This window comes from Herpailurus yagouaroundi, unplaced genomic scaffold, assembly GCF_014898765.1.
Source record: "Herpailurus yagouaroundi ecotype Mexico unplaced genomic scaffold, PumYag 215, whole genome shotgun sequence".
In the NCBI taxonomy this organism is placed as follows: Eukaryota; Metazoa; Chordata; class Mammalia; order Carnivora; family Felidae; genus Herpailurus; species Herpailurus yagouaroundi.
The window spans coordinates 11,170,257-11,184,372 of NW_024412446.1; the positions used below are offsets into that span (position 1 = coordinate 11,170,257).

At 47.0% G+C, this 14,116-nt stretch overlaps 1 protein-coding gene and 1 long non-coding RNA gene across 2 annotated transcripts in view; one reads left to right on the forward strand and one right to left on the reverse strand.

Moving 5' to 3' along the window:
* The window catches only part of LOC121017349 (uncharacterized), a 33,808-nt gene extending 28,068 nt beyond the window's left edge, over positions 1–5,740 (reverse strand). The window contains exon 1 of the long non-coding RNA XR_005784732.1: positions 4,005–5,740. This is a non-coding gene — a long non-coding RNA (uncharacterized LOC121017349). The remainder of the gene's footprint in view (positions 1–4,004) is intronic.
* Positions 5,741–9,029: 3,289 nt separating this feature from the next.
* Positions 9,030–11,061, forward strand: OR1R1 (olfactory receptor family 1 subfamily R member 1). The gene has a single exon (XM_040455552.1). It carries the CDS (start codon positions 9,450–9,452, stop codon positions 10,392–10,394), a length of 945 nt encoding a protein of 314 aa, XP_040311486.1. The 5' UTR covers positions 9,030–9,449; the 3' UTR covers positions 10,395–11,061.
* Positions 11,062–14,116: the final 3,055 nt, after the last annotated feature.

Sequence of the window (14,116 nt, forward strand, 5' to 3'; positions counted from 1 at the left end):
TTTTTTTATCCATTCTGATACCCTATGTCTTTTGGTTGGCGCATTTAATCCATTTACATTCAGTGTTATTATAGAAAGATATGGGTTTAGAGTCATTGTGATGTCTGTATGTTTTATGCTTGTAGTGATGTCTCTGATACTTTGTCTCACAGGGTCCCCCTTAGGATCTCTTGTAGGGCTGGTTTAGTGGTGACAAATTCCTTCAGTTTTTGTTTGTTTGGGAAGACCTTTATCTCTCCTTCTATTCTAAATGACAGGCTTGCTGGATAAAGGATTCTCGGCTGCATATTTTTTCTGTCTAGCAAACTGAAAATCTCGTGCCAACTCTTTCTGGCCTGCCAAGTTTCAAAAGAGAGATCAGTCACGAGTCTTATAGGTCTCCCTTTATATGTGAGGGCACGTTTACCCCTTGCTGCTTTCAGAATTTTCTCTGTATCCTTGTATTTTGCCAGTTTCACTATGATATGTCGTGCAGAAGATCGATTCAAGTTACGTCTGAAGGGAGTTCTCTGTGCCTCTTGGATTTCAATGCCTTTTTCCTTCCCCACTTCAGGGAAGTTCTCAGCTATTATTTCTTCCAGTACCCCTTCAGCACCTTTCCCTCTCTCTTCCTCCTCTGGGATACCAATGATGCGTATATTATTTCTTTTTAGTGTATCACTTAGTTCTCTAATTTTCCCCTCACACTCCTGGATTTTTTTATCTCTCTTTTTCTCAGCTTCCTCTTTTTCCATAACTTTATCTTCTAGTTCACCTATTCTCTCCTCTGCCTCTTCAATCCGAGCTGTGGTGGTTTCCATTTTGTTATGCATTTCATTTAAAGCGTTTTTCAGCTCCTCGTGACTGTTCCTTAGTCCCTTGATCTCTGTAGCAAGAGATTCTCTGCTGTCAGCTATACTGTTTTCAAGCCCAGCGATTAATTTTATGACTATTATTCTAAATTCACTTTCTGTTATATTCTTTAAATCCTTTTTGATCAGCTCATTAGCTGTTGTTATTTCCTGGAGATTCTTCTGAGGGGAATTCTTCCGCTTGGTCATTTTGGATAGTCCCTGGCGTGGTGAGGACCTGCAGGGCACTTCCCCTGTGCTGTGGTGTATAACTGGAGTTGGTGGGCGAAGCCGCAGTCAGACCTGATGTCTGCCCCCAGCCCACCGCTGGGGCCACAGTCAGACTGGTGCGTGCCTTCTCTTCCCCTCTCCTAGGGGCGGGATTCACTGTGGGGTGGGGTGGCCTGTCTGGGCTACTTACACACTGCCAGGCTTGTGATGCTGGGGATCTGGCGTCTTAGCTGGGGTGGGTAGGCAAGGTGCACAGGGGCAGGAGGGGCAGGCTTAGCTTGCTTCTCCTTAGGTGATCCACTTCAGGAGGGGCCCTGTGGCAGCAGGAGGGAGTCAGATCCGCTGCCGGAGGTTTGGCTCCGCAGAAGCGCAGAGTTGGGTGTTTGCGCGGAGCGAGCAAGTTCCCTGGCAGGAACTGGTTCTCTTTGGGATTTTGGCTGGGGGATGGGCGGGGAAGATGGCGCTGGCGAGCGCCTTTGTTCCCCACCAAACTGAGCTCTGTCGTCCGGGGGCTCCGCAGCTTTCCTTCCCTTTGTCCTCCAGCCTTCCCGCTTTCTGAGCAGAGCTGTTAACTTATGACCTCCCAGCCGCTAAGTCGCGCTTGCTGTCGGAACACAGTCCGTCAGGCCCCTCCGCTTTTTGCAAGCCAGACTTGGGGGCTCTGCTTGGCCGGCGAGCCGCCCCTCCGCCCCGGCTCCCTCCCGCCAGTCCGTGGAGCGCGCACCGCCTCGCCGCCCTTCCTACCCTCTTCCGTGGGCCTCTCGTCTGCGCTTGGCTCCGGCGACTCCGTTCTGCTAATCCTCTGGTGGTTTTCTGGGTTATTTAGGCAGGTGTAGGTGGAATCTAAGTGATCAGCAGGACACGTGGTGAGCCCAGCGTCCTCCTACGCCGCCATCTTCCGCAACAGTCATTTCATGTGTATCAGCAAAATGGAAAAATTCAAGGTGCCTTCCTTAAAAGAAAATCCAGGTCAGGAGGGTGCAAGAACAAACCCTAAGACCTTAGCACGTAGTAAGAATGGCCAAGGGGTAATAACTGTCACAGCCAACATGTAGCCTGTGGTTGCTGTGTGCTGGGCACTGTTCCAAAGGCTTTATGTTCCTTGTAGCATCCCTATAAAATAGGTTCTATTATTATTATTATTATTATTATTATTATTATTACTATTATTATTATTTGAGAGAGAGGGGGAGGGTGGGAGGGAGGGAGCGCGAGTCGAGGAGGCGCAGAGGAAGAGGGAGAGAGAGAATCCCAAGCAGGCTCTACACCAGCGCTGGGCCTGACATGGGGCTCGATCTCACAACCATGAGATCATGACCTAAGCCAAAATCAAAAGTCAAAGGCTTAACCAACTGAGCCACCCAGGCACCCTCAAGTAGTTTCTATTATTTTCCCATTTTAAAGGTGAGATACTGAAGTACAGAAAATTTGACTAACTTCCTCAAGGTCTCACAGCAAGAAGGTCAGGATGATGCCGGAGACCCTGGGATATGGATGCATGGACCTTCTCCCCTATTGGAAACTTGTACAGGTAGCCTTTCCCTTCCATTGTATTTCCCGGGGCCCCTCTGCATGTACCATGCTCCCTAGATCCCTGGGTTTTCCCACACTGCCCTCCCACACACCCATATCCTCCCATTGTTCTGCTCCATTTAAATCCCACTTTCTCCCAGGTATACTCTCTGAACACCCAAGCCATTGGCACAACTTCTACTCTGAGCCCCACGGGCACACACTGCTCAGCATTGTACTGCCTGTGCCCAAGCCTCCCTCCCCAGGCCTGAATGTTAACTATCCAGGGCCCATCCATATGTTCCATTCTCTAACATGAAGGGATCCTCAGAATCTGTCAGTTCACCCTTCTCCATTTACTGATGGGGAAACCGAGGCCCAGAGTGGGGAAGATACTTGCCCAGACTCCCACAGCTGGTCAGGACTTGAACGCCTCACTCATTCCAAGACTTCTCTGACACTCCTCAGAGTGCAAAGGGGCCAGCACCCCATGGACGCTGAACAATGTTTTCAAACTGAGTGAATAGTCGAGTTGGAGAGGTTATCCCCTGGGATGTGGCTACCAGTTAGTTCCACACATTTACTGCGTCAGAAGAAATTAATCAGCCTGGGAATTAGGTCGCCCCGCAGATGCAGGAGGGCTGCTGTGTCGGGCCAATGAGGACAGGACAGTCAAAAGGCTTTGCAACAAGGAGCAGAAGTCCTCTTGCCCTGGCTCTAGCTGGGCAGGGCTGAACTCCTGGCATCTCGGACCGGGACTGTGGGGTGACAGAGGGCAGCACTCCTGAAGTCCATCAAGAACAGCTCCACAGACATCTGCCGAGCCTGCTGTCCTGGGGTGAATCTGCCGGCAGCTCCAGCCCCTCCTCCCTCCCTCCACTTCTAGGTCAGGTGGGAACTCTGGGGCCGAGGTGGGCTCAGAGAAGGGTGCCGGGAGCCCCGGCTGGGAGACTGGGCATCTAAGTCCCCAGCTCCACCTTACTGCTTTCCTCACAGGGAGGTCAGAGAAAAGGCTCTTCCCTAACAGAGGAATCACAGTGAGGTCACAGCTTTGAGGGGTGACGGTTGCGGCACAGCATGAGTACAGCCAGATAGAATAGACCAGGGTCCCTTGCTCTGTGATTGTCAACAAGCCCCATCCTTCTCAGGCCATTAGCATTTTCTTAGAAGGAGGCAGAGGAGTGATAGCATCCTCTGAGCACGGGTGGTCACCACAGAGGGGTGTCTCTCCCAATTCTGGATTCCCAGACTCCTTTGTTCCCCCTCTCCTACTCAGTCTCTCTAGAAGGGTAGGAGAGAAGTCATGCTGGCTGAGGGCTGAGGGCTCCTCGTAGGGCTGGGGGGTGCAAAGCCCATCCTTTATGAAGTTTCCTGGTTAATTAATTAGTGAGTGACCCCCTGTGCTCCCAGCCGACATGCCACCCCTCTCACCTTTGGCTGTTGAGGTCAATCTTCTTCCCCAGGCGTGCCTGCCTTAACTCCCCCTGCTGGTAGCAGATCAGCCTCTGGCTGTGTGGTGTGGAGGGCAGAGCCCATCTGTACTCACAGGTAAGTGGTCAGGCAGGAGACTTGCTGGCACAGAGCAGAATAATCAATGGCAGAAAGGCAAGGGCTAAATCAGGGGGAGAAAGAGAGAAGGGGAGGGAGAGAGATAAATGAGAAGTACCTGCCAATGCATGACAGAAGGATGCGGAAGTGCACAAAACCATAGATAGTTCAGACTCCTGGATTCAGTTCCCGGCTCTATCCCCAAATTGCTGAATGACTTCAGACCGTGTTCTCTGGGCCTTGTTTCCCATTTGTGTCATGGCTGTTGGGTTAGGTGATATGTTAAAATCGTTGCCAATTGCTGATGCCAAGATAAGAAGATGAACTCTGATTGTGTCTTGTTCATAAAACTCTGAATGCCCTCCCTGCCTCGTGCTCAACTACCTGCCCGGCATAGAGTAGATACAACAGGCAAGATTGCTATATAAATTATTAAAGAGAAATGAATGAGAAGTTGGCAGAGGAAAGGAGAGGATAGAAGGAAGCCCTTGGAATAGAAAGGCCTCATCTTTGGCTAAAACTGGTTGAAGAGAAGGCTATTCAGGAGAAGAATCTGAGCTGACCAGAAAGGGACCAAAGTCAAGGAGTTGGATAGACATTCCCAGGACTGGGAGTGCTAGGGGGCCAGCGACGGTTTCCCCTTTTCCCCACTGCCCGTGTCCCCGTCTGATAAGGCAAATGGAGACTTTCAGCAAGAGTGAGAGGAAGGAGGAAGTTGTTGGCATTTGTGTGTTGACTCCTGTGTGGCTGGAAGAATCCATGGAGGTCTCTATGTCTCTCGCATTTTTGAGTGTAGGGGTCTGGGTCTGGGTCTTTGTGTGTATATGGCAGGTATGTCTTTGGATGGATCTGTGTATGTGTCTACACCTCTGTGTAAATGACTGTTAGTGGGTATCCATGTGTGCCCATGTGTGTCTATTGCTGTCCTGGTGGGTGTGAGTGTGTCTCTGGCATGTCCGTGTGACTCGATTTATCAGGATATGTCTGCATCTTTGTGCAGGCTCGTATCCCTGTGTACTTCTATGTCTTGGGGCATCTGAGTGTTTGTTGCAAAGGTGACCTTTTCCGTAAGCTGCCTGGGGGACGGGGTTTCTGGTTCTAGATCCTAAGATTCTCTGCCTCATTTTGTGACCTTAAATAAGTCATCCCTATTCATTTCAAAGAGACACCTGCCATGCCTGGGCCTTAGGAAGGGGCTCGGAGTCAAAACCTGCAGCTCAGCATCCAGGGAAACCAGTCCTGTGCCCGGATTTCCGGGGGAGCCAACATAAATTCAGTCAGTTTATCTCCCATCACCAAAAGTGTTTCGAGGCTGGGGGAGATGGGGAGGAAATTGACATTTTTAAAGTACCTACTATTTGCTAAGTGAATGTATATGCCTCAAAGAGGTTAAGTAACATCTCTGAGGTTTCTCTTGTAATTTCCATCGTACATGCTATTCCCTCTTTCTAGAACTCCTTTCTACTCTTGTCTGTCCAGTGAATGTCTTATCCTTCAAGCTGGCCCTGTTCAAATGTCACCTCCTCTGTGGAGCCTTCTCTGACTGCCAGGAGAGTTAAGACAAAGCCCTGTGTGATGGGGCGCCTGGGTGCCTCAGTCAGTTAAGTGTCTGACTTTGGCTCAGGTCATGATCTCATGGTTTGTCAGTTTGAGCCCCACGTCGGGCTCTGTGCTGACAGCTCAGAGATTGGAGCCTGCTTCCGATTCTGTGTTCCTCCCTCTGTTCCTCCCCACTCTCACATTCTGTGTCTCTCTCTCTCTAAAAGATTAAAAAAAAAAAATACAAAGCTCTGTGCCAGGTCTGAGGCCAGATAGGAACAGATAAGTAAATATTTGCCCTCAGAAAGTCCATCATCTTGTGGAGAAGATGAGCATTACAGCAGAAGTCACAACACCAGCAAATAAGGGCTAAGTTCCAAAGGAGGGTTACCAGACAGAGAGGAGAGAGGCATTCAAGTGAGGGCTGGAGGAGTCAGGAAAGAAGGTGGGGCTTCCTGGAGGGGGTGGAGCCAGAGTTGGGTATTGGGAAAGGGTAGGAAGAGCATTTCAGGTAAGGAGCAGTGTACAGGAAAAGCCTGTGAGAAACGTGTGAACAAGAGATGGTGAGGAGGCCAGCCTGGCTAGGGTGGGGGGACAGGGAAGCATGTGGAAGCAGTTGGAGCTGAGACCATCGGAGAACCAAGTTGGGAAGTTCTGGCTGCCAGGCTGAGCCATTTGCACTGTACCCTATGGGCAATGGGAGACCAGCAGGGCAGTAAACTGAGTAGAGAGAGCATGGCTCAAGAATCTCCAGGCCCCTTTTAGTTCTGGCTTTCTCTCTCTTTAAGGCTGCTGTCCTAGCCCACAGGAAACACGCTGAAGTCTCTGGGTGAAGATGGATGAGAATGCATCTGTCCTCAAGATCGGGGACCTCTGGCCAGGAGGGAAACCAGCCCACAGACGGTGCAGACAGTGTTGAGGCCTGGCATGCTGCCCTTCAGGTGAGAGAACTCCCTGCCTTGGGTCCTATCTTCCATCCCACCCCACTCCACTGTGCCTCACAGGGGTAGGGAGGACAAAGCCATGTGTCAGCTCTCCCCCCCACCCCCAAAATACCTTTCTCTGCCTTCACATTCTCTCTGCCTGCCTGAAACGCCCTTCCCACCTCCAGGTCTCTATCTGGTGAGCTCCTACTGATTCTTCCAACCCCAGTTCAAACTTCACCTCTTCTTTGGAATCTTCCCCGAATCAGACAAGCACAGGAAATTACTCCTACTACTTTGTTCATACAGTTAGTGTAGTGCTTATTGTTGTGCATGGCTGGAGGTCAAGGACCGTAGCTGACCTGCCTTTATAATCCTAGAGACCAACATAAAGCCTGATCCAAAGCAGGCGCTCAACAGATAGGTGTGAAGTGGACAGTTGAGCTGTTACAGTGCCCCCAGAGAACCCCACACAACCCAACCCCAGAAAGACCACTGAGTCCAATTCCAGTTAAAAAACACATTGGCAAAACAGAGGTTGACCATAATGGAAAAGGACCTGGAAATTAGGTCCTCTAGGAAAGAATCTAAGGCACCAGGTGTGTTTGGATTGGAGCGAAGAACAGCTCATAGACTTTTTTTTAACACTGTGTGAAAAGCTGCAGAGAAGGGAGATTAGGTGTTTAACCTTCAGTGGCCAAAACTGTGACCACTTGTAGAAGTTACAGGGAAGCAGGTTTCAGCTGAGATTAAGAAAAACATCTTTAAATAACTACAGGCTTCCAGCAGTGGACTGGATTGCCTCTAGTAGCCTCGAGGAACAGGGAGAAGGCATCAGAAGCTGAGGGAAAGGAAACCAACATCTACTAAGCAACCATTCCCTGCTACGTGCTTATATATCCGTTACCCATTTAATCATGGCGTCAACCACGCAGAGAGGAATCATCAGTATTTCCATTCTATAGATGAGAAGAGTAGAGATGGAATGAATATGGGTCTACGTTTACAAAGTCAGTCAGGATTAAAACCCAGGTGGCTCCGACTGCAAAGCCAGTGGCTTTTCCTCCATATCATGCAGTGCCCACCTGGAGGTGGGGAGGGAAGGTCAGGGGCTCTGCAGGGGAGAATCCTGTACCTCAAAAGAGGACGAATTGGAGAGGTACCAAGGTCCTGGCTGTTCAACACTTCAGCTCTGTTCTGGGGATAGGGGTGGAGTTGGCATAAGCAGATGACTCCCTGCGATAGCCAATGAGTGACAGTGATAGAAAAGCAGAAAAATGAAAAAATAGGCTACATCTGGGACTTCTCCTGAAACGCAACAAGAGCAGACACTGCAGTTTGCACATCATCTCCTCTCTTCCACCTTCCCTTGCCTCTTTTTTCTCTCACTGCTCTTTAAAAAGCTTCATTCAACAAATACCGATTGAGTGAGTTTTGTGTATAGATCACTTGGCAAGACAGGGAATAAGCACAGCTCCTTCTTGCAAGGAGCATCTGAGCTAAGAACTGACTCGGTCCACTCTCTGGGATCTCACCAAAGGCTGGCCCTCTTTCCTGACAAAGCAGGGATAGGCTAGGCTAGGAATAGAACATTTACAGAAACTTTGCATCAGTGGGAAAAAAAGTGTTTTAAGGAAGAGATTGAGTGGGTGACAAAATGAGTGCTTTGTTTCAGAGATAATTGAAATCACTTGGCTTACTGAGAAACTTTGAAGTTTTCAGTCAGCTGAGGTCAGAGCAAAGACAAGACTTGCCCCAGTATCATAGTGGATGTTACCTTCTTCATTCCATGCGCCCTCTGCCAACAATCCCACACAATCTCTTCCCCCTGTCTGGATGCCTCCCCCTCCGACACCATAGCACGTCTGCTGGATAAAACCGTATTCATTCTCCAAGACCCAGTTCAAATCCCATCTCTTCTTTATATTCTTGCCAAACTCCTCCGGTAGAATAATTTACTCCCACGTGGTTCATAAAATTAGTAAAGGAGGAAACACTGCAAGCTGCTGTAGGTCAAACTGTGGGCAAAAGCTAAGCTTCACCCTGTTCCCCACAGGCCCCAGCACAGGAGTCAGCCAACTACGTCTTACGGGCCAAATCTGCCCTTCTGCCTGTTTATAATAAAGTTTTATTGGAACAAAGCCAAGGCCGTTCATTTACATACTATCAATGGCTGTTTTCACGCTTCAATGGCAGAGCTGAATACTTGTAAGAGACCCTATGGCCCACAGGCCTAAAATACTCTGTGATCCTTGACAGAAAAGTTTAATGATTCCTGAGTTAGCACATAATACGTGGTGAATAAACAAATGGCAAATGCCATAAGGGGTTTTATGAAGAAACTTCAACTGGTTTTCAGATGGCCTGGGTCCCAATTCTGCCTCAACTGCTTGTTTGACTATGCAAATGATGGTAGATAAATAGATGGGTGGCAGGGAGGTGGGTAGATAGGCAAGAGTTTTGGGTGCTGGGTGCTGCGCTAAGTATTTTACACTTATTACCCACTTTATCTTCACAACAACTCCCTGGGTAGCGATTAGTATTTTCTTCAATGAAAGAAGAAGAAATGGAGGTTTAGAGCCGTCATAGCACCCGAGCGGTGGAGCCAGATCTCAAACTCAGGTCTGTTCTACTCCAAGCTCGAAACCGCCCGCTACCTTAGGACACCCTACTGGGATTCAGATACTGAGTTTCTTCATGAAATGAGGATTCCTGGGTGGGCAGTGTGGTTTCCAAGCCTTTTTAGCAAGCGTAAATTTAAAAATAGGATACGGAACCCGCACATGCAGAAGCCTACCGAAAGGCGCCAGAATTTAGGCCTGCTCCTCATCTGCCCCCTCAGCGCCCCCGCCTCTCTGGCCGCTCCATGGCCCTGGCCAACCTCACGACCGCCCCAGAATTCCTCCTCCTCGGCCTGGTGGATGGAACAGACATCCACCCGCTGCTCTTCCTGCTCTTCCTCGGCGTCTACCTGCTCAATGCCCTGGGCAACCTGGCCATGGTGGTGGTGGTGAGGTCGGATGGGGCCCTCCGCTCCCCCATGTACTATTTCCTGGGTCACCTGAGCCTCGTGGACGTCTGCTTTACCACTGTCACGGTCCCCAGACTGCTGGCCGGCTTGCTCCACCCGCGCCAGGCCGTGTCCTTCCAGGGATGCTTTTCCCAGATGTACTTCTTCGTGGCTCTGGGCATCACCGAGAGCTACCTGCTGGCAGCCATGTCCTACGACCGCGCGGTGGCCGTCTGCCGCCCCCTGCACTACTGCGCGGTCATGACGCCCCGGCGCTGCGCCGCGCTGGTGACCACGTCCTGGGCCGTGGCCCACCTGCACTCGCTGCTGCACACGCTGCTCATCTCGGCGCTCTCCTACCCGTGCCCCGCCCCTGTGCGCCACTTCTTCTGTGACATGACGGTGATGCTGAGCTTGGCGACCTCGGACACGGCGACCGCGGAGGCTGCCATCTTCTCCGAGGGCCTGGCCGTGGTGCTCACCCCGCTGCTCCTCGTGTCGCTGTCTTACGCGCGCATCCTCGTCGCGGTGCTGGGAGTGCGGGCGGCCGGGGGCCGGCGCCGCGCCTTCGCCACCTGCGGGGCCCACCTGGTGGTGGTGTCGCTTTTCTTCGGCTCTGTCCTCTCCGTCTATTTCCGGCCGTCCTCCGCCTACTCAGCCCGCTATGACCGCCTGGCCAGCGTGGTCTATGCTGTGCTCACACCGACCTTGAACCCTTTCATCTACAGCCTTCGCAACAAGGAGGTCAAGGGCGCCCTGAAAAGGGGGCTCAGATGGAGGGCTGCACCCCAAGAGGTGTGAGGGCACGTCCTGGTTCACTGGCATTTCAATGATAAGAACGATTACAAAAGAACACGCCCCTCTTTTTCTAGCTTCCCAAAGCACTAGCAATATTGGTCCTGTAGCATCTTATTTCTGGTTAAATTAAAAATTAGACCCGAAACAAAGGTGACAATGTGTTTATTTTACAGGGATGGGTACATAGCAATAAGCTAAATTCATTTCTGCCTTGGCTGAATGTTTGAAATAGAAGCTACTTGTAAATTTTGGAAAAATGAAAGGGAACAAGCAGGGGACCAAGGAAAGAGCCTTGTAGCTTCTGTAGAGAAAGGGGGAAGAGTGTGATATGGCAGCAGTCTAGTGGATGGAGAGGAAAGCCGAGAAGCAGTGCAGATGCAAGAGTTTTTAAGGAGGTTTTTTTTGGCGGGGGTGGGGGGGGTGGGGGGAGAGGGCGCTGCAGTGTAGACCACATTCTTTTCAGACTCCTTTTCTGGAAACTTCAGGAAAGACCTACTTTTTATTTTAAGTATTCAAAAAATTATTTTTAAGTTCTATTCCCTAGACAATATGTCCATCATTTTCATGGCAGGAGTTCAAAAATACAGATGAAGATACAATTCTCCTTGACTATCACTCAATCCAACCTCCACCCCCATCCCAGTTACCAGTTCAATACCTCCCCTGCCTTTCTCTCCCTGCTTTTGACACATAGATCGTCTCACTCTCTACATATTATTCTGTAATTTCCCTTGTCATGCAACAATAGTCTAGGAGATCTTTTCTTATCACAATAGATGGAACTTTTTCACTTTTAGCTTCATGGTATAGAACGCTATACTGCGATATTCCAGAGTTTAACCATTCTCTTATTGATGGTTATGCTTTCCCAGTGTTTCACTATTACAATGATGTAATGATATCCTTGTCATAAAAATAATAAAAGAGAACATTTAGTGAGGACTTATGTGCCAGGCACTGTCCTAAGTACTCTACATGTATGTCTGCCTTAAATCTCACAAGATTCCAGGAGGAAGATATTATTCTCATTGCACAAGAGAGGAAACAGGCCTAGAGAAACCAAGTGGGCTTCCCAAAGCTGTAAGACTAAGCAGTTTATCTTCTTCAATAATTTGTAGTTGACTTTTTTCATAATATTGAGCATATTTTAGTAATATATAAGTTCCTAAAATATAATTGTGCCTGTATTTTCAATTTCTTTTATTTCAATAGTATTCTCGTGATTTTAAGATTGCCTCTTTAACTGTTAATTTTGCTTCTTTTTTACTCCCAGAGTTCCTTATTTGTATCTTTTCTATTTTGTTGCCTTATTTTACGTGCCATTTTATGTTATTATTCATATTACCAAAGAACCAACATTTAGTTATTATTATTCTATTGCTTCTTGGTTTTTAACTCCATCAAGCTTTTACTTTCATACTGATGAATTCCTTCCTCCTGGTTTCTCTGTGTTGATTTTGTTAAACCTTTTCCAGATTCTTGAGGCTTGTGTATCCTCTCGACTTCAGGAGGGGTGTCTCTGCTAAGGTCCACTGTTGCTGGACCTCGACTACACTCAGCATGGATAATACATGTCTTTTCTTTTGAGAAGGGAGTCGATGCCCTTCTTAGGGCTTACTGTTTCTGCTGACTGATTCTGTTAGACGCAGCAACGTCTTCCATCTGGTTCTGGGCTCTGACTTTAGCTGCCGCTACACGGTCCCCTTATTCATTATCCTGATAGCCTCTGGAGACACACTAGCTCTCAACTCCAGCAGGGCTCCAACAGGGTACGTAAGAACTTTTCAGATCTTCATGGCACAACATGGTTGCAAAGATTCATGTTTATGTGCATGCGCATGTTGTTTGGGATTTCAGACACTCTTCCCTAGACCAGAGCTGTCATGATATGGTCGTGTAGTGGTGGGCTTTTCTGCAAAGTGCCTTCTCCCAGAGTACCACCAAACAAGGAGGGAAAGTTCACTGTGGCCTCCAATATCCAAAACTATTTGAAGATTTTACTATACCCCCATTTGGTTATTGAAGGACAAAGAGCAGGGCCTCACACTAATATCTGTGCTCTCCTTAGAATCACTATTATTTCACATTATTCTTTTTTCCCCCTTCTTTTAAAATGTATTTATTTAAATGCAAGTTAGTTAACATACTGTGTAGTATTGGTTTCAGGAGTAGAACCCGGTGATTCATCACTTCCATACAACACCCAGTGCTCATCCCAACTAGTGCCCTCCTTAATGTCCATCACCCATTTAGCCCATCCCCCCACCAACTTCCCCTCCAGCAACCCTCAGCTTGTTCTCTGTATGTAAGAGTCTCTTATGGTTTGCCTCCCTCTCTGTTTTTATCTTATTTTTCCTTCCCTTCCCCTATGTTCATCTGTTGTGTTTCTTAAATTCCACATATGAGTAAATCATATATTTGTCTTTCTCTGACTGACTTATTTCAGTTAGCATAATACACTCTAGTTCCATACATGTTGTTGCAAATGGCAAGATTTCATTCTTTTTTGATTGCCAAGCAGTATTCCATGGTATGTATGTATGTGTGTGTGTGTATATATATATATACACACACACACATACATACATGTATACACACACACACACACATATATACACACACACATCTTCTTTATACATTAGAAAAAAAGAAATAACAGAACTAAGTATTTGAAAGAAATATGCATACTTACCAATACTGATGTTAACTTTGTGTATCTTCAGTACCCAAGATAGGTAACTGAAATCCTTATTAGAAAACAATAAGAGAATTTAGTAAGGTGTAATATTTTTTAAATGCTATACAAGACAATCAGTAACTCTTTTATGTACAAAAAAATTACTTGTCTGAAAACACAATAGTGACCCCCTCCAACATTTTTTTTTCAATGTAAAATACCTAGGACTAAATGTAGAAAGTAATATGTAATAATATACTAAGTTAAGACACCTACAAAATTCAACTAAGAAATGAAAACCTGGAATAAATAGAAAGGTATTCATTATTTATAGTTTGTAAGACAACTGTACAAATAGCCAACTCTAATTCACAAATCAATGTAATAATTCAGTGTAACTCAAGTTAATTTCCCAACAGATTTTTTAAATTGTAATTTAATAAAATAGATCTAAAGTATATCTGAAAGGATAAATGTGTCAGGAAAGTACTGGAAGAGAAGAATATAGAAGAGGGCTTGTCACACAAGGTACTTAAAATGTACTGTTATACATAGTATGGCATCAATATAATAAGTCCAGAAATGAATAATATTAATAATAATAATAATAATAATATAATAAGCCCAGGAAGTATATGTGAGCACTTAAGACATTGTAAAGGTAGTTTTTTATACCTGTGAAGGTGGAGACAACTCTCTTGCTGAGGAAGGGGAAAAAAAAAAAAGGACAGTTGGCCTTAAACAAAATTTTGGGTGGATCAAGCATAGAGATGTGGAAACTAACACTGTACAAGAGCTAGAAAAAAGAATGAGATAATAATAATAATTTGGGGATAGAAAAGCCATTTCCAAGCATGTGGAAGAAAAAAATCATGAGGTAAAAATCAACTTATTTGTCTACTTTGAAGTTTATGATCTTAGTAAGGGAAAAACACATCACTACCAAGTTCAAAAGATGAATAACAGACTGAGGGAAGTGTTGCCTACAAGATAGATAATGTGATCGTAAGAAAAAAGAAAATCGACTCAAGGCTAAGGACATGCACAA